Raw genomic sequence first — 21,062 nt, forward strand, 5'->3', positions numbered from 1 at the left:
AGTTTGATGAATAAAACTAACTGAAATTAATTATTGTTATTTTTGTATTATAAAAAAATTATTAAAAGTAGTATATAAAATATGAATAATTATTAATTATTTAAAAATTTGAAAATATAAAGCAATTGCACACTCTTATGTGATTCTATTAGGGTCATTTACTAGAACACATCTTATAGTTTTATATATTTACTTAAACATATCTTATAGTTTTCATTTTATTAAAACATCCCATATATTTTACAACTTATTTACTTAAACAACCTTTCATTAAGGAGTGTTTGTTTTGCCATTAGGTCCATGATTTTATATTCAAAACTATCCTTAGCACTTTTTTTTTTGTACAAAAAACAAAATTAACCAAATATAGTCAATAGAGTGGTGTCTTATAAAGGGTAAAAATGATATTTTATTTTTATTTTCTTTTGATTAAATTTATTTAAATGAACATTAAGATCAACGATATCATTTTTTATTGTCATCTAATAGAAGATTGATTAAATCCATTGCAAATTATAAAAAGTATTTTAATAAATAATCCTTTTTATTATTTAATTTTCGTTTAATAAATCCCGCATCGTATGAATCCCCGCTAGTATAGAAATATTACAATTTGAATCCAGCCCTCCGCTAGTTATCAAAATATCAAGTAAACCACTTACTCTAGGCAAGAGGGAGTGGTTGACTTTGTCATTTTCAGACATTCCGATCCCTCCAATTCCAATCTAGGATAAGGGGATTCAATAGGAAACTTCCATGACGATGAGGATATTTTGGTCAATCCGGAAGACTAAGACGATGAGGTCCATGGCCAACCGTGTGGGTCCGGGAAAGCGGAAACGCTGAATTTACTTGGAATGTGAGAGGTTTACTTTGTCATTATTTCAACGACTCCATAAACGATTTTGAATGGACCGATCCAACGGTTGTACGGTAAAAGGAGTATCCATCTTACGGTAACAGGAATTAAGACGTAGTTGTATATGTGATATATACACAAAAAGCCAAAAAAAAGTAATGCATATGAGGCAGACCGCAACTGCAGAAGAGCTCTCTCAGTCGTCGTCGTTGCAAACGAAACTTCAAGTTCAAGGTACTCCTGAAATCTTTCTTTATCTTTTAGAGCCTTTGAAGCTCTGGTGGTTGTGATTCTTCTTAATCTTGTTAGGTTGGTTTGATCAGTGAAGTTGATTTTTTTTCTTTTTCCTCTTTTCCTGTTATTTTCTGCAAGTTTACACGATCTTTTGTTGAATTTTTTCCCTTCTTCGTTTGGTTGGAATTTTCTGGGTTTTGTTTTTTTAGAGTTTTGTAATTTAGTTTGCCCTTGATGCAGTGGGTTTCAGTGATTTTTAGGAACTTTGATCGGGCATAACTCAGTCTGAACAGTTAAATTTGGTGTTTTGATGATACTCCAATTTGGGAGTGGGAACTTTTCGTGGAAGGAATTAGTTGAGGTTTTGACTTGGTGGTGCGGAATTTAGGAGTGGGGTTTTGAATATGAGTGATAATTTGATGGATAAAGTCACCGCCTTCGGGCAACGCCTGAAGATTGAAGGAGTTGAGGTGGGTAGAAAGATGTCGGCTGGAATGAGCTCCATGAGCTTCAAAGTGAAGGAGCTCTTCCAGGGGCCGAACCAGGCTGAGAAGGTTGTGGAGGATGCGACTGCTGAGACGTTGGATGGACCTGATTGGGCGACCAACCTTGATATTTGTGATATGGTTAACAATGAGAAAATAAACAGCATAGAATTGATCCGTGGGATTAAGAAGCGGATTATGCTGAAGAACCCCCGGGTGCAGTACCTGGCTCTTGTGTTACTAGAGACAGTTGTGAAAAACTGTGAGAAGGCATTTTCAGAGGTTGCCGCAGAAAGGGTCCTTGACGAGATGGTGAAGCTGATTGACGACCCTCAGACCGTTGTAAATAACCGGAATAAGGTTCTCATTCTTATCGAAGCATGGGGGGAGTCGTCTAATGAACTCCGATATCTGCCTGTTTATGAGGAAACATACAAGGTATGCATACAGTTTTAATTTGCTTTTAGTCCTGTTCTTTTGGTATACGTGCCCCATTTAGCAGCAAAGGTTCTGTTTTATTTTGCCTTATAAGTAATACAGGTAATACTCTCTTCAAAAAATAAACATCTCATTCCATACACACATACAATACACTTGCACATTTCAAGCTTGATGTCTTTGCCTTCCGTTACTTGTTTAACTTTTGAAGTCCCATATAGCATTTAGGAAATCAGAAAAGATATGTTTTAGGGAAGATTGCACATATAGGCCAAAAAACAGGCGACACAACCCTCGAAGACTTCAAAACCTACACTGATAAGCATGGAAGAACTTAAAATTTTGTCCAATCAACATACATTGATTATTTTCTTCTTCCTCTTCCATTCATTTTTTCTTCTCTTCCTTTCCTAGGAAAAATATAGAAATTTGGATCCTCTATTTTCTGAAATGTCGTTTATTCTTCCATTTGTTTGATGAATATGTTTGATTTTCTATGTTTTAATGAAGTTTATATGGTTGCTTGCTTGTTATGAAACCTAGGGAATTGTCTTAGGGTTCATGGTTTTTATTCAAAAAAGAAAAAGAAAAAAGTAAAAACATTGCCTAGGAAACTAGTTGACAAGGCATCTCCGTATCATCTAGCCTCACTTCAATGCCTTGAAAAGTATGCCTCTAGGGTCCACTCCCTTAAGAAACAGAAAGGCAGTTAAACATGTGGATCAATGATTTCAAATGGTCACAACACTTTCTTTTGACCCTCTAATAAAACACGACATCATATTAACCAAATGAAAAACTGAATCACCCAATGAGTGCTTGACTGTTTAATTTGGTTTTGATATGTTCACATGGTCACAACACTTACTTGCGACCCTCTAATAAAAAGACATTAATCAAACAAAAAAAAAAAACAAATTATCTATTGATTGCATCTTGCTGTTGCTACTCCAAATGACACACAAACAACTTATTAACATATGAAAAAATAGAGATTGCCTCTAGGGTATACCATCTTACTATGACAATTTAGAAATACTAGGATAGATTAACATGTTGAATGATGAGTCCACAGGACCACAACACTTTCATATAGTGTTTTAAGACTTGGACTGAACACAGAACCAAAATGGTTGTCGGCATTGGGTCACAGGTCAAACAGTTTGACCACAAGTCGGGATACACTTTGGATACACATAGATACAGACGAAAAATCAAGACATGCATGGATACGCTAGAAAATCCAAAAAAAAACCCTACAAAATATATTAACAACAATAAAAACGAATTTCATATGATTATAACTAATCTATTTAAACATAAAAACCATACTTTAATGGTTTATATGAAGAAAGTATTGGAACATAATTGGTAACCGTTGAAAAATAATAGAAGAACTAAAATGTATGTGTGTATATATACTAATATTTGTTAGTTAATATTTTATTGAAGCGATTTATTAGTTAATATTTATTATATATAGATTGATAATTGATCAAAAAAGATATAGATTGATAATATTTATTTTTACCAAAAAAAGATTGATAATATTTATTATGTATATAGACTAATATATACCTTAACTTTTTAGAAAATAAATATAATTTGTATTAATCTTTATTATTATATAAATTTTAATAACCAAATTATAACATTTATTGAGAAACATCCACCAAGAGAAGCAAGACTACTTAAGAATCAAAATACATATTATTAAGACAAGAAATTAAGGTATGGCATATTGGACTAATTGTCATTGTCAATTAAGCAATAAAGGCTTAATTAAAAGTGATATAAATGAGGAGAGATAAATTAAATTTGAATTTGAATTTAAAAAGTAGAAATAGAGGGAAATTAAATTCGGAGTATCGGATGATACATAATGCGTATTGGTCCATTTTGGGAACGGTCCAATATGAGGCCGATACGTGAAATGTTAAACCTTGAACTATATATAAAAGATTTTATAATAATATGTACATGGGCGGTAGCTATATGGTTAAGATATTTTTGTAGAAATGACCAGGGTTCAAGTCTTCCAAGTTGCATTTATTTAGAATATATACGTGTTTGATCAATATTTATGTTAAAGGAGACATAAATGATCACAAAAGACACTTAGGGTTAATGATTAAAAGCTAATACATGCAGGTAAGAGGCAAGGTTTTGAAAATCGACTTGGAAATGGACCGCTTTAGCCAATGTTTTCCAAGTCAGCAATTCAATTGTGTAGGTCAAGCGGTTCAACCCGTGACTTCATAAATAAAATAAAACATAAAAATATTTATAAGTTCTGAAAATATACTATAAAATATTATAATAATGAAAAATACCATCAAAATTAAATAAATACAAGGTAATGAGGCATATCTGGTCTGATCAGGGTTTTGAAAACCTATTTGATGCCCCATATACCATAAAATATGATCCACTATCATTTATAAAAAAAAAAACAATATGATCCACTAACTGTTGCCCAGATTGAACAATTTAGCGGTTCGACCATCCTAGGTCAGTGATTCCTTGACTAATTCAAAATTTTTTTTTTCAAAAAAAGCAGTCTAGTCCAAAACCAGGCCTGGAGCCATGACCGATTCCCAGGTCAAATGATCTGACCATCCAGTCTGGTCTGGTTTTCAAAATAGTGGTAAGTGGTCTCAAAAAGAATAATATATTCAAAAAACATAAAATATGTTATGGAGGTTTTAGTATTTACAAAGGATTATATATATATATGTACTATAAAGTCGGGTTTGGGCCAACCCAACCAAAGTTGCAGCCTTATTGTGAGTGCATATCTAGGTGACTTGTTTTCGATTAGTCCACATGGCCACAACACTTTTTTGCTATCCTCAGCTAAAACATAGGCATCCTCTCAATTAAGTGGAAGACAAAATTTCCCAGTGAGTGCATGCCTATCATTGCTACCCCAAGTGATACATGAACCACCCGCTATCATATGATAAAATTGAGGCTACCTCTGAAGACATGCTATAACTTAAAAGATAAACCAAATCACCTAGTGAGTGTATGGCTGAGTGATTTGGTTTTCATGAGTTCACATAGTCGCAACAATTTCTTGCAACCATCCAATAAAACACAATCATGCTGCTATCAATCAAATGAAACATCAAATAACTCAGTTAAGGCATCTGCTTTTGCTACACCAAATGATAAAAAGAACAATCCACTATTATATAAAAGAGATTACCTCTAGGATTCTAGGGGGCTCATTAGAAGCTGGAGAGTTGGGAGGGCGGAAACCCCTCTTACTCACTTGCAGTTTGCTGACGACACGATTCTGTTTTGTGAAGGCGGTAATGTGAGCTTTATTAGGAATTTGAAGTTGGTGATACAACTGTTTGAGCAAATATCCAACTTGAAAGTTAACCTTGGGAAAAGTTGTGTTGTGGGGGTGAATTTGGAGGAGGGAGAGATCAGGGAGAGTGCTGAAGTATTGGGGTGTGAAGTCTCGGGTTGGCCTTTGAATTACTTAGGGTTGCCTTTAGGGGATAATCCCATGAGAGAGAGCTTTTGGAACCCGATGGTGGAAAGGTTCGAAAAAAGACTGGTGTCATGGAAAAAGAACTACCTCTCTCTTGGTGGGAGAATTACTCTTATTAAGGCCACACTTGCTAATTTACCTATCTTTTTCCTATTGGTGTTTAAAATCCCAGTGAAGGTTGCTAATAGATTGGAGAAGTTAATGAGAGATTTCCTGTGGGAACTGGGAGAGGAAAAGAGGGATCATAGAGTGAGCTAGGAGATAGTTTGTAGGAGTAAGACGTGTGGTGGCTTGGGGCTTGGGAATATTAGGAGAAGGAATATGACTTTGTTGGGAAAGTGGTTGTGGAGATTCCCATTGGAGAAGGAGAAGCTTTGGGCTAGAATAGTGGCAAGTATTCATGGGCTGGAGCATAATGGATGGGACGCTGGAATCAGAGCTAGGACCACAAGCAGTTCTCCTTAGAAAGCCATTCATGACCTACTACCAATTTTCTCCCCTAATATCAGGTATGATTTGATTTCCGGTAACTCCATAAAATTTTGGGAACAAACCTAGGTGGGGAGTGCCCCTCTAAAGGATCAGTTTCCTTCTTTGTTTGCTCTTTCTGATTTGAAAAATGAGCCAATCTCGTCTCTTACCACCCCGTCCTCTTCCATTTCTGGGATTGGGTGGAACTTGGGGCTAAGAAGGGATTTGAGGGACTCAGACTTTGACAATATTTTGAGCCTTATTGCAATTCTTGATAACGTTGTCTTAGACCCCACTAGGGCGGACTCTAGAATTTGGACACCTTCTCCCAATGGCATTTTTACTTGTGCTTCTTTCTTCAAAGTCTTAAGTCAGTTCACCAGTCCTACCTCCCCTCCTTTTCCTGTTGATGAGGTTTGGTGCAGAGCAATACCTCCTAGGGTTGGTAGTTTTTGTTGGGAAGCCTATCTGGAAAGAATCAACACTGGTGATTTACTCCAAAAGAAGAGACCCAATACTTGTTTGTCACCTCAGTGGTGTGTTCTTTGTAAAGCGGATGGGGAGACTGGTTTTCACCTACTGGTGTCTTGCCATTTTGTGAGGTCAATTTGGGAATGGGCTTTGTCCCTATTTGGTTGTTGTTGGAACCCCCCATCAGACTTGCAAGGCCTTTTTTCCCCTTATTTTTTCAAGTGGCGGATAAAAAGGGGAGAGGACAATGTGGAGAGGACAATGTGGGAAGGGCTGCAGTATGTTGGACACTTTGGGAAGAAAGAAACTCTAGGATATTCTCAGAAGCTCAGAGAGGAGCAACAGATCTGAGGGCTATCATTCGTATTAGGGCGGTACAGTGGCTGAAATCTTTGGAGCTTTTCACAGATTACACTGTGGATGACATGTTGAGGAAGTGGGGTGAAATTGCAAGTTGCACACAAACTAAGTCAGTATTGAGTGTGGCTTGGACCCCTCCACCTAGTGGATTCGTGAAACTAAACTTTGATGGGTGTAGCAGGGGAAATCCGGGACAATCGGGGATTGGGGGTGTTTTTAGGGATGAAAATGGGGTCATTTCTGCCATGTTCTCAGGCCCAATTGGAGTGGGTGACTCCCTTAGAGCTGAGATCTTTGCAGTTATGGAAGGAGTCCAAAAAGCTAAGGAGTTGAACATCAGGAAACTCTTAATTGAAGGGGATTCAGAGGTGGTGATAGGGTGGCTGCTTAAAGATCACAATGGCTTATGGAAGTACAATAACGAGAGGAGGAAATTCAAGTGAAGTTAGGATACGTTGGGTTAAAATATCGGCTAATTCCCTAGCTGACGGTTTAGCTAAACAAGGGGCAGAAAGGGATTCACTTTTTTGGGCCAAGCTGTAACTTTAGTGTGTTTTCTTTCTTTTCTCTTTCTTTTTTCCTTTTCTTGAGGTTCTTTGTTGCTCTTGGAAGATAAGCGTGTTTGTCTTCCTTTTGTAAATCTTCTATTGATGAATTAATGAATGTGTTATTGATCAAAAAAAAGAAAATTACCTCTAGGATATACCACCTAACTATGACAATCAGGTAATACCAAGGTGGCTTAACATGTAGAGTGACACGTAGGTGATAAGGTGCTCATGGAAGGTTGCCTCATTTCTTGGATAATTTTATATTATCAACTTCCTCAGATTATAATGATAAAATAGACATTATTAAATTAAATTATTCAGTTTGCCTCACTTCTTCTTCTTCTTCTTTCATCCATTCTTTTTCTTTTCTTCTTTTCTGGACAAAAATAGAAACTAGCCCCTTTAGTTTATGAAATTTCTTTTTTTGTCCATTTTTTATGAATATGTTGATTTTCTATGTTTTAGATGAAGTTTTTACATTTTTTATGAAAATTATGGACAATTAATGGTGAAAGATGGTGCTGCTTGCTATGGAACTAGGGAATTACCTTCGGGTTTGTGATTTTTATTCAAAAAAATGCCATTGGTTAGGCAACACCTAGGTGACTGGGATTAATATTGGGGACTTAAAACAGAAATCTTTTAGACATCCTTCAATCTTCTCCTATTGGGTTTGAGCCTTTCCCCAAGGCCTGAGACAGCATTCATTTTGAGGTTTGATGATAGTCTAAGAAGAGCCTCGGACACCCCATTGGCAACAAGTATATGAGTCATCTACAATTCTGCAGGTGTCATCTCTTGGGTGTTCAGTGGCCTGGTTTCGGCTAATGATGTGTCTGAGCCAGAGGTTCAGGCTTTATTGGTGGGGCTTCAGCAAGCAAAAATTCTTCAGGTTACTTCTTGGTTGGTTGAAGGAGATTCAAGAATCACAATAGGCTGGGATAAAAAGAGAAGTGCAGGACTGTGGAGGATTGCCCATTTCTTGCATGGAATACTTGACATTTCGGCCTCCTTTCATTGTTGTTTCAGATGGATTCCTATGAGTCTTAATTTTTTTGCTGATGTTTTAGCTAAAAGTGGGGTGGGAAGGAATATGTTGTACAGTACAAATACTTTCCAATTTTGTAAGGGGGATTTTTGCTTTTTTTTTTTTTTTTTGAAGCCCTGTCTGTACATCTTTTCATGTACATCCTTCCCTTTTCCTTTTGAATGAAAGCTACCTTTTCTTTTGCATGTAGGAACAGAGGCAGCAATTTAGGCCCCCATTTTTAGAAATACATTGTTAAAATTCAATGCACATCACTAACATTGTATAGATTGAAATCAGACAGTATGTAGGAAAATGTAGGGCTGCAACATGGATGGGTCCAGCCTGAGCCCAAGTTGACCCAACATAATCTTTTGCATGTATTGGGATAAGATTTTTGGTCCCTAGGTTTGTAAACTCAGGTTGGGTTTGGGTTGAGGCCCAGGTAGCCCACACAAATTTCTTTATATATTACCCCATGTGTAGATGTGTGTGTGTGTGTGTGTGTGCGTGTACATAGTTGTCAAGGTGTCGCCTAGGCTCCCTTGGCTTGGTGCCTTACCCAAATGCCTTGACTTTTAGCAACTAGGTGCCTGCCTAGGCAACAAACATGACAAGGCAGGTGCCTTTTATAATATCATTTATTTTGTTGTCTCTTATTAATATATGTGTTGAAAGATTTTATTATATGCTATATATATCAAGTACACTTTGTTTTAATGTTTTACTATTGAAATTTAAAAGGTCAAAGGGTTTTTGAGAGAGAAAAAGAAAGAAAAATAGTAGTATTTTTTACTTTCCATCTTGATTATTTATCATATAAAGTTAATAACCTTCTTTACCTGCTAATTGGTATGAAATTTCTCTATTAAATACTTATTATAGTAGTATTTTTTTTAAATAATGAAATTAATATTTTTATCTTTTAGATGTGAGGACTTGTCACATTTTTACATTTTTTAGAGGAAATTTAATGCTCTTACTAAAGAGAATTGCTATTTTTTCAATTAATATACATGCTGAATGGTATAAAAAACTAGGGAACTATCCAAAAGTTAGTTTTTTATATTATAAAATTTTTATCGCCTAGGCGATTAGGTTCGCCATATCGCCTAGATGCCTTGAAAACTATGATATTTCAAGCAAAATCTTTGAACTTGACCAACCTGCCCAGACCCAAGCAAATCCTCCTGAGCCCTCTAGGCCCAAGCATATCCTGAGTTCTTCTGGATTTAGTCTGGGCTTCAGCTGCCCAACTCAGGGTTTGACCTTGGGTCGGGGTTGGGCCAAGGTTCAAATTATCAATACAATATTGGTCATATCATATCATATCTAAGTACCAGTAAAACGCTATTTTAGCATTGTTCTTATGTTAAGTGGTGATGTGACAGGACCCCCTGAAAGTAAAACCAAAAAGTAAAAAAAAAAAGAAAAAGAAAAAAGCAGTTCTGGTAAACCGAAGCTGAAATTCTTGATACACAACTTCGATACTTTGAACCATGGTTGGGCCTGGGTTGGCCCCTTACCATGTGTTCAGTTTTGTATTCCTTTAACCATGCTATGAGAAAAAGTTCAAATAAAATGATATTTATTCTATTAGATTTGACCTTCTTATCTTTATCACATATAGTGAACCTAGCTTCCCAAGAAGTTTCAACACAATCTTAAGTGCAATGCTGTTGAAGGGATATGGCCTGAGTTGTTAGTTTAAAGCAGGGGTAAAATGGTTACATACAAATGAGAAATAAAGGACCACTCACTAACTGCTCAATGCTCTCCTGCTCGCCAGTCACCACTCCCCTCCCCCTCCCCCCCCCCCCACCCCCCCCCCCCAAAAAAAAAAAAAAAGAGAAGAAACGAAAAAAGCATCATCAGGAAAAGGAAAAAATAAAAAATGAAAGGCCCCATTCTTGTTTCCTATTCAGTAACTCTCACACAACAAACACAGAAAAGATAGAAAGAAATAAAATGAACCAAAATTTTCCTTTGTTACATGATGAAATTAAATTGTTTTTTAAATGTGCTGAAACTTGTGAGAGGCTTCACAACAATGTCACTTCTATCTTTAATTCAGCCAGATCATGGCACAAGTTTTCTACTTACGTGTCTAAACTCTAGTGCTTTTGCTTTTTGTTTGTATATGTTATAATTTGTGTTCCTTTTGAAACAAAGAATAAGGCCCTATTATGACTTTAAACATTTAAAAACAATATTATATTGTTATAACCCGAGGTAACCTATTGAGTGGCTATGATACTTTGATAGAGCTAAGACCAAAAGCAATCTTGTTCTTCCAATTACAAAGTTTGAACATTATAAGAATTGTTAGAGAGACCTCCTAGTCCTAATTAGACCTTGTGACAGGCCGGGCTTTGTCTCTATATTAATAAAAAATGTTCAGGCCTAAGCCTAAGCTTGATCCTCGTATAAAGCCCAAAATTTTATTCAACAACAAAATTGATATATTTATATTAAATGACCTCAAAATCCAAAACTACTAAAATATTATCAGGATGGACTCGGGCTCAGACCAGGCTTTTTTGAAAAAGCTCGAGCATGGCTGAAAAAAAGTTGGGCTTAGTGTTTTGAGCCTTAGCCCAAGCCTGTGAGCTTAAAATCTTCTTAAAGCCCAAGCATGAATGGGCTGGCCTGTCAGGCTACCCGGCCCATGAACAGGTCTAGTCCTAATCAAAGCAATTCTGCCACATGAATGCACTGCCATTGAATGATGAATCCCAGGGCCAAATGATGATGGTCAGGGTTAACCTTCAAAACCTTATGGCACCCAAGGTTCAAAGTATCAATACAATACATCTGTTACGGGGCATATCATATGGTTTTTCAGTTCAGGGTCACCAATACTATATATAGTATGCTTTGAAGGATTTCAATTGTTTTGACTGATGCCATATGACATGATGTTTCAACTGACTAAAGATCACAATAAATAAATGAATAGAAGTGTTTCATTTGACTGAAACTCTCGAAACACAAATTTTGCATATTGAGTGCATCGATACTTTGAACCCTAATGGCACCACTGTTTTCCTTTAAATACATAATCTAAATGGGAAATTCAGCCCTTTTTGGGCTTTATGTATCTTCTTTCTCGATCTAATGATTCTTTGGTATCATTATGTATATAACCTTTCAATTTTTGTTTTCTTGTTTTCCTTGTCCATTTTGGTAATAAGGTAATTAACTATCCATTTGTGTTTTTTTTCCTTATGTTTCATTTAGAGTTTGAAATCTAGAGGTGTTCGATTCCCTGGACGTGATAATGAGAGTTTGGCTCCCATATTTACCCCACCACGTTCAGTTTCTGAATCAGAAGCCAATAATCTCGCCCAACAAATTCACCGAGAAATACCTGTGCAAAGCTTTTCGGCAGAACAAACAAAGGAAGCATTTGATGTGGCACGAAACAGCATTGAACTTCTTTCAACAGTTTTATCCTCATCTCCACAGCAAGATGTATTAAAGGTATTGTTATAAATTGAATGCCATCTCTTTACATTTGCAATATGATCTATCTTGATTTAAATGCAAACTTACAAGGTATTTCCACACTGTTCCCGTGTGGGGCTATGAAATGCAACCTTTTCTGGTCTATCTTGATCAACAAACTACCTTTTCTGTTTGGGATTAAACATAATCAAGCAAAATCAAGAAAATGCATACGGAGATGATGCGCCTGAGATATTTTGAAAAAAGAAAGGAATATGGTCATTTAGATTTATGTTTCATCCACTGTTTGTACTGATGATGCACCTGAGATATTTTGGAGGAACCTGACTCCCCCCCCTCCCACTTCAACTTCTATGGGTTCTCTGAAGGTGTTAATGCAAGGCTTCCCCTATAAACATCCCTTTTTGGTCATTGTGGTAAAATCCTTTTTTGTACTTAGGCTTTTTTAGAGTAGTAGTTATAAGGCATATAGGTCATCATCATCTTCGTCCATGCCTTATCCCAACTATATGGGGTTGGCTACATGGATCCCATTTTGCCCATCCATTATGTTAAAAGCCATATGCTCATATCCACTGTTAAATTATTAATACTTAAATCATTTTTTACTACTACCCATGCCCTTTTTGGTCGACCCTTAGCCCTTCTAGCCCCTTCAACTTGTAATTGTAATGCATATAGGTAGATTTAGCTATTTCCTTTGAACATTAAATTTGTTAGCAGTATCTCGTGTTTTTCTATATTTAGCATTTCTTCTAGGTCTCATGAAAATATGTATATTTGGATGTTCTGAATATGTCTTTGTAATGAGATTTTTAGGTCTTAATAATTTCCTTTAGGTCTTAATAATTGCCTACTGACAGGCAATGGCAGAACTCAAAACCTATGGGACTAAGATGTTCATCCTGGAAATAAACATTCTTAACATTTTTGGCCCACCCAACCAAGTACACTAAAAATTAGTAACAGGAAGATTTCCAAGAAAAGCAGAGAAATCATGTAATTGCATGTAATTTGAGATTCTTTTAATGGTTGACTTTCTCCTTGTTGTTGAGTGGGCCGATTTATGTTTAGTTTGTTTTCTTTTAAATTAAGAAGTTGTTGGGCCTTGGGCCCATTAGTTTTTTTTTTTTAAAGAATTGTAAGTACTTAGTTTGAGTTGCCGCCCTACTAGGGGCATCTTTGTAATATCTCATATTTAAGTTAATTATAAATAGAATGAGGGGCAGGCGGCTAGGGTTATGCATCACTATCCTAGTCGACCTTCTTCTCCTTTTCTTCCCTTTCCTCTGTCTATTGCTGAAACCCCCAACTTTCTCCTCTTCCTTTCACAAGAAGCTTGGCCAAATCAGTACATAAGGCTTTTTACTTGGTATCGGAGTAGGTTGAAGGTTCTTGAAGAGATTCACTCCTGCCGCCCTAGATCAGCCGACTGCATGGAGATTTAAGAGGCTGATCGAAGCTCTCAGGTAAGCCCAGTTTTTGGATTTTCTTGATGGATCTGTATGCCCTATAGCTGGTCTAGGGTTTCTCATCAGAATCAGGAAAAACTGGAGAAAGGGGAAGAGTCCTGATTTTGTTGGACTCTTCAATTTTGACCTAGGTAGTGGCGCCCTAATTTTTTAGGGTTCCTCTGGGTTTTTTGTAAGGGGCGATTCAAGTTCCATGTGGTTTGGAGGCTTCTAGAGAGGGTGGTTGCTTTTTCTCTCTCTTCTCCCATCCCACAAAAAAGGAATCTTTCGTGGGAAGAAAGTCTAGGACACCAAAGGAGTGTCGTTGGTTCCAGAAGGTATTCTGTTTGTTCTTGCTGCATTTTTTGGTTGTTTTTTGTACCTCTTTTGAGACACATGGAGGGACACAGAGTTGAATATAAGCCCGGGAATGAAATGGGACCAGTGGGAGGAGGTGCTAGAGACCCCTTTGGAGCTGGGACCATTACTACAGTTAGGTTGGATGGTACAAACTACTTGGAATGGTCCCAATCTGCAAAGATGGCCATTGGGGCTCGTGGAAAATTGGGGTATATTACTGGTGAAGAGGTGAAACCCGAAACTGGCAACTCCCAGTGGGTGCAGGAAAATTATATGGTAATGACATGGTTGTGTAATTCTATGTTGCCACATATAAGTAAACATTTTTTATGGGCAAACACTGCTAAGGAGATATGGGATGGGGTTGCAGAAACCTATTCACAAAGGGAGAATGTTGCTAGGGCTTATCAACTGAGAAATCAAATTATTGTCACGAAGGCAGGGAGATAGATCTGTTGTAGCCTATTTTTCAGTCCTTAAGACCCTGTGGCAGGAGATCGACCATCTAGAGACCTTTGCTTGGGAAACCACCAAGGATGCAGCTACCTATCAAAGGCATTTAAAGAAGTATAGGGTGTTCGAATTCCTTGCTGGCCTTAACCCCGAGTATGACATTGCACGACAGCATCTTCTTTTTAGGGACAGTGTCACTCTCTCCCAAGTATATGCCTTTGTGTTAGGAGAGGAGTGCAGGAGGGATGTAATGATGAAAAATCTCAATTTTGATCAGTCTGCTATGGTAAGTGCCGTGAAATCTAAACAGAATGGCAATGAAAACAAAAAGGAAGAAGACAAAAGGGACTTGGTCTGTGACTACTGTAAGAAGCCTAAGCATACAAGAGATACTTGTTGGAAGCTTCACCCACATCTTGTGCCAACCAGATTTAAGAATAAGAAAGGAAATGCGCATATGGCAGTTACTGGTGATACTCCGCCCCCCCCCCCCCCCCCCCCCCCCCCCCCCTACTACAATTGCTTTGGAGTCCGTTGCAGCTGCTGCAGTAAGGGCCGAGCTTGAGAGGTTTGGGTTACTTTTGAATCAGAGGGATACAACTAGTTCCAGTTCAGCCGTAAGCGGACAACAAGGTACAGGTAGCACAGGTGGAGCTCACTCTACCTCCTTTGCCCACACAGGTAGTTCACATGTCACTGCAAACTATGTTTTTGCTTCAGGTAAGGAGAGCTCCTTGGATTATAGACTCTGGAGGCTCAGAGCATATGACCCATTGCTCCACTATTTTCTCCTCTTATCAACTCTGTTCTGGCAGAGATAGGGTTTCCACAGCTGATGGATCCCATGTTCCTATTGCTGGGAAGGGATCTGTCAAGATTAATGATTCTATTTGTTTACCCTCTGTCCTCCATGTTCTTAGATTGAACACTAATTTGTTATCTGTTAGTAGTTTGACTAAGAATCTGAACTGCTCAGTAATTTTTTCTCCTGGACGCTGTGTTTTGTAGGATCTGGATTCAAAGAGGACGATTGGGAGTGGTCGTGAAGTGAATGGAATCTACCTCTTGGATGCTCCTTCTCTTCACCAAAGCCATCATGTTTGCAGAGACAGTGAATCAAAATCTGTGGGTCAGATTATGCTTTGGCACAACCGTCTGGGTCATTTATCCTTTTCTTCTTTGAGTTGTTTGTTTCCAAAACTGATTGAGTCTGTGAGTCTGTCAAGTTTGAAGTGTGAGGGTTGCGAACTTGGAAAGCATTGTAGACACTCTTTTAAACCTAGTAATAAAAGATGTTCTTCTCCCTTTGATGTTATTCATTCGGATGTGTGGGGCCCTTATCATGTTCCCTCTATGGGCGGCTATCGCTATTTTCTCCTGTTTGTGGATGATTTCTCTCGATATTCCTGGATTTACCTGATGAAATCACGCGATGAAGTACCATCCTTGGTGAGGCAATTCCACCAGATGGTATTAACACAGTTTGGGACGAGAATAAAGATGTTCAGATCTGACAATGCTAGGGAATATTTTGAGAGACATCTTGCCTCATATTTTTGGAGTATGGTGTTGCCCATCAGAGCAATTGCTCCTATAGTCCACAACAGAATGGTGTTGCAGAGAGGAAGAACAGACACATCGTTGAGACGACAAGAAGCATGATGATCACAGCCACAGTTCCGGTTCGTTTTTGGGGTGATGCAGTTTTCACGGCAGTATATCTGATTAACATGGTGCCCTCTCGTGTACTCGGATTCAGGACCCCATTCAACCTTCTTTTTCCTCAGGGGGAGATGTTTCTTATTAGTCTAAGGGTGTTGGATGTGTCTGCTTTGCGCATATTCTTGGCCCTTACCGTTCGAAGCTTGATCCCAAGGCAAAGAAATGTGTTTTCTTTGGATATGCAGAGAATCAGAAAGGGTACCGCTGCTATGATCCAGTCTCTGGGAACCGGTATGTTACTATGGATGTTACCTTTTTTGAATCTACGTACTTCTTCTCAAAGGATCCTTCTCAGGGGGAGTGTTTTGGGGAAGTAAGTCAGTAGTCTATCCCTCTCCCAGTTCCAGTCCCTGTGTCTACTCCTATGCTTGACCACCACCCGATGTCACCCACCTTGCCACCTCCTTTGCGTTCCATTTCACAGCATTACTCACGACAGAGACTCCATAAGGCGGTTGATTCCACTACAGTAGAACTCACACCACTTCCTGTCGATCCCTTGGAGACTCCAGATTCGACTGATACGGAATCAGGTATTCCTCTTGATCCCACTACTATTTCAGTTCCCATTGATCCTACTGACACTATTACAGATAACCTTGATCTCCCTATTGCTCTTAGAAAAGGAAGTGCACTACTCATTGTATCTCACAGTACTTATCCTACAGTGGACTTTCTCCTTCCTATCGTGCTTTTCTCTCTTCTCTTGATTCAGTGTCTATACCCAAGGGTGTTAGTGAGGCTCTCTCCAAATCTGAGTGGAAGACAGTTATGCAAGAAGAGATGGAGGCTTTGATTAAGAATCAAACATGGGAGATTGTGGACCTACCAGAAGGCAAGGAGACAGTTGGATGCAGATGGATTTACACAGTAAAGTATAAGGCAAATGGAAGTATAGAGAGGTACAAGGCACGACTTGTTGCAAAAGGGTACACACAGACCTATGGCATTGATTATCTAGAGACATTTGCGTCAGTTGCAAAGATGACCTCTGTTCGGATACTCCTTTCTCTTGCTGCCTCATACTCTTGGCCCTTGTTTCAACTGGATGTAAAGAATGCTTTCCTAAATGGGGATCTGCAAGAAGAGGTGTATATGGATCTTCTAGCTGGTTTTTATGATAATGCTGAAAAGGGAAAGGTATGCAAGCTGAAGAAGTCACTATATGGCTTGAAACAATCTCCTAGAGCATGGTTTGACAGATTCAGAAAGGCCCTGATTGTTTTTGGCTAGATTCAAACTCAATCTGATCACACCTTGTTTGTGAAGCGCAGGGGATCTTTGGTGTCAATCCTAATTGTTTATGTGGATGACATTGTTGTCACTGGGAATGATCTGAGTGAGATTGATAGTCTGAAGAGGAACCCGCATAAGGAATTTGAGATTAAGGATCTTGGAGAACTAAGATGCTTCTTAGGCATCGAAGTTGCAAGATCGAAACATGGAATTTTTATCTCTCAAATGAAGTATGTCTTGGACCTTCTCCAAGAGACAGGGAAGCCTGGAACAAAGGCAGCTAGCACCCCCATTGATCAGAATCATAGAATCAGTGCATCAGAAGGTGAACCAGTGAAGGACCTTGGGAGATACCAAAGACTTGTGGTTCGGCTCCTATACTTGTGTATGACAAGATCGGACATCTCCTATGCAGTAAGTGTAGTGAGTCAATACATGCATGCTCCACAAGACCAGCACTGGAAGGCAGTTGACAGGATCCTTGCTTATTTGAAGGGACATCCAGGCAGAGGCATATTGTTTATTGATCATGGACAACTGAAGCTAGAGACCTATACAGATGCGGATTGGGCAGGATGCCTTGATGACAGAAGATCAAGTTCAGGAGTGTGCACCCTAGTTGGGGGTAACCTAGTCTCATGGAAGAGTAAAAAACAAACAATTGTGGCAAGATCAAGTGCTGAAGCGGAATATAGGGCCATGGCACATGGAGTTTTAGAAGTTCTCTGGATCCGTTCTCTGTTAGAAGAAATCGGTGTACAGGCAAAAGAACCTATGATGCTATACTGCGATAACCAGGCAACAATCAATATTGCCCATAATTCAGTCCAGCATGACCGAACTAAGCACATTGAAGTAGATAGACATTTTATCAGAGAAAGGGTAACTTCTAGGGAAGTTTGTCTTCCATACATTTCTTTTGATCTGCAGCTTGCTGATGTTCTCACAAAAGGCGTTGCGAAGAATAAGCTAGAACATGATCTATGCAAGTTGGGAATGTGTGACATCTATTCCCAACTTGAGGGGGAGTGTTGAGTGGGCCGATTTATGTTTAGTTTGTTTTCTTTTAAATTAAGAAGTTGTTGGGCCTTGGGCCCATTAGTTTTTTATTTTTAAAAGAATTGTAAGTACTTAGTTTGAGTTGCCGCCCTACTAGGGGCATCTTTGTAATATCTCATATTTAAGTTAATTATAAATAGAATGAGGGGCTGGTGGCTAGGGTTATGCATCACTATCCTAGTCGACCTTCTTCTCCTTTTCTTCCCTTTCCTCTGTCTATTGCTGAAACCCCCAACTTGGCCGAATCAGCACATAAGGCTTTCTACTCTTGTCTAGGCTCATTGTTGGGCAATTAAAACCTAATGAGCTGTGATATCCATATGCACTTGGATCTTTTCTAGAAGTTAATTGCTTGTCCTGGCTTCTATTAGTGGATTGTTGAGTAGTAAATAAAGAACAATAAAGTCAAATTTCCATTGATCAGTTGCTTCTAAGTTTGTCCCGAATCCTTTTGTACATTACAGGGTAACTGGTAAGTATATTTATGCCTTTGTGTAGTCCAATGCAGTGCTATCGATGTCAGTACTATTTCTACAATTGGAAAACTGGTGGATATACTTGAAACACAGCTGCAGCAGTCCTAGGTTAGTCTGAAATCTGTTCAAGAGAAGAAAAGAAGAAGAAAAGAAGAAAGAGGAAGAGAAGAAGAAGAAGAAGAGAGGGAGAGGAGAAGAAGGAATGAGAGAAAGAGAGAGCAGAATGAATATATTCTGCCGCCCCCCTCATTGGCTTTTATATTACTTGAGAAAAAGAAGATACAATGACAAAAATACCCCTGTCAACTGTGACAGAAAAAACAAGTACAGCAGTCTGAAACAAAACAAATAAGTATATTTATCAAAAAAAAACAAAACAAATAAGTATAGGGAGCATCACCTAACAAACATATAGAACCCACTAGGTATCCCTGTCTACATCTATAAAGATATTTCTGATTTCAAACCAATTGGAGCACCTCACAACTAGCCATGACCAGAATTCACATGAACTAAACAGCTCCAGAAATCCAGAAATATCTTTTGACATATATAGTTGATTTAATTAATCTCTGCCAAGGTTTAAAGTATTGACACACACAATACCAAAAAGTTGCATATTGTGCATTTGGAACTATGGATACTTTATTTTTTTTCAGCCTGGTAGTTGAAAAATAAACGATACAATATGATTTGTATCATAATTTACACATTGAGGCATTCCTCTCATTGTGCAAATTTGTTATTTGTTTTACTTCCCCTTTTTCTTTTTCAGTGGATATAAGTAATGGATGTTTGGGATCATGTTATCAAATATTGTTTATTGTTCTGATTTTTGGGTGTTTTCCTAATTAACCGTGCATAGATGCAGAATGTTTTTTTTGTCTGGTCACACGTGTACAGACTTAATAATACACAAGCAAACACATTTCACAGATCAGTTTTTTGTTTTCTATGATTTTTGCTTCATCAGTGTTGTCTGATCTACATGCAATACTGCCTATTACTAACTTTTGCTTCATAGAATTTCATCATACCCTTTTAGCTTAATATAGTTTCAGCCATTTCTATAGGTGCTGCTAGTCTGCTACCATACCTTGGGTACCCTCTACAAAACATACCACATATTTTCTAATCATAATGTAGTGTTCAAATGCATGTAGAAGATTTGGTAAATTTCAAGTTACAATGTGTCTGCCAAATATTATCAAGAAGTGTTGAGTTATGATTAGAGCACACCCCATTTTTTATAAAGGGGGCATACACCTAGTAAATAGGCCAAAAGTGATATTTTGAAAAGATGAGCACCTCAATGCATGGAGTACATTGTCTTTTCACTAGGGATGTGCACCTTTTATCAAAATTTGAATATGCCCTAATCAGTCATCAAAAGTGTATTTTCTATATTTATATTTGTTGCAGTGTATAACATCTCTAAGTTCATTGCACAGGATGACTTGACAACCACACTTGTACAACAGTGCCGTCAATCCCAATTCACTGTCCAGAGAATTATTGAGACTGCAGGTGACAATGAAGCCTTGCTTTTTGAAGCCTTGAACGTGAATGATGAAATTCAGAAGGTCCTCTCCAAATATGAAGAACTTAAGAAACCTTCTGCCGCCCCACTAGAAACACAACCTGCAATGATTCCTGTTTCCACTGAACCGGATGAATCTCCCAGTGTTGGTAAGGAAGAAGCGTTGATCAGGAAATCAGCAGGTTCTCGAGGTGGGTCTCAGGGAGGAGAGCAAGCCATTTTGGATGATCTTGATGAGATGATCTTCGGCAAGAAAGCTGGCGGCACTTCAGAAGGGGGTCAGGATCCAAAGAAGCAGCAATCACCAAAAGATGACCTTATAACCTTCTGATTTTTCAGTTGCTGTGAAATTAGGTCTTCCAGTTGCTGTGATGTTTCGGCCCGGGGGTTATATATAGAGCTGTGAAATTAGGTCTTCCAGTTGCTGAAGACCATTAGTTTGTTTGTTGAACAGGAAACCAGGACTCTGATTACTGTCTCTCTCCTGTCGCTGCACATTTATGTAAGATAATAGATAAATTCATGTTTGAACACAATCATTTGACAAAACATATACAGAAGAACTTGCATATAGAAACTTGGTTACATGTCTGAACTTTGCAAACTGTCCACCTACCGACTACTATGAAGGTGTTTGGTGTTGTAGTGCTGCGAAGTGTTGTGTGTGTACTTGGTTTATGCATTGGAAAATGAAAAAGAAAATGTTGGGTACAAAGTAAATGTTTAAATTGTTTATTGTTGTTTGTTACTGATAACCAACCAACAAAATAAGACTTTAGTTTGTTAAGTGAAAAGGTCCATGTGGTGCCTATGCGGCAATGAACAGCTCTGTAATGCCTGCACAATACGACGACGCCAAACACCACCTGAAACTTTGTAGGTAATGTTGGTAGTTT

At 38.2% G+C, this 21,062-nt stretch overlaps 1 protein-coding gene across 5 annotated transcripts; it reads left to right on the forward strand.

Moving 5' to 3' along the window:
• The first annotated feature begins 936 nt into the window (after positions 1 to 936).
• LOC104604806 (TOM1-like protein 1) lies at positions 937 to 20,743 on the forward strand. Of its 5 annotated transcripts, none has more exons than XM_010269351.3 (4): positions 937 to 1,093; positions 1,334 to 2,016; positions 11,642 to 11,884; positions 20,078 to 20,743. In XM_010269351.3, exons 2-4 carry the CDS (start codon positions 1,498 to 1,500, stop codon positions 20,495 to 20,497), a joined length of 1,182 nt encoding a protein of 393 aa, XP_010267653.1. In that variant the 5' UTR covers positions 937 to 1,093; positions 1,334 to 1,497; the 3' UTR covers positions 20,498 to 20,743. The 5 variants fall into 5 exon arrangements, with proteins under 5 accessions (XP_010267653.1, XP_010267657.1, XP_010267656.1 ...); XM_010269355.3 differs by having other exon boundaries at positions 1,020 to 1,093; positions 1,354 to 2,016; XM_010269354.3 differs by having other exon boundaries at positions 1,032 to 1,093; positions 1,344 to 2,016.
• Positions 20,744 to 21,062: the final 319 nt, after the last annotated feature.

This window comes from Nelumbo nucifera, chromosome 1, assembly GCF_055504915.1.
Source record: "Nelumbo nucifera cultivar China Antique chromosome 1, China Antique-T2T, whole genome shotgun sequence".
NCBI classification, from domain to species: domain Eukaryota; kingdom Viridiplantae; phylum Streptophyta; class Magnoliopsida; order Proteales; family Nelumbonaceae; genus Nelumbo; species Nelumbo nucifera.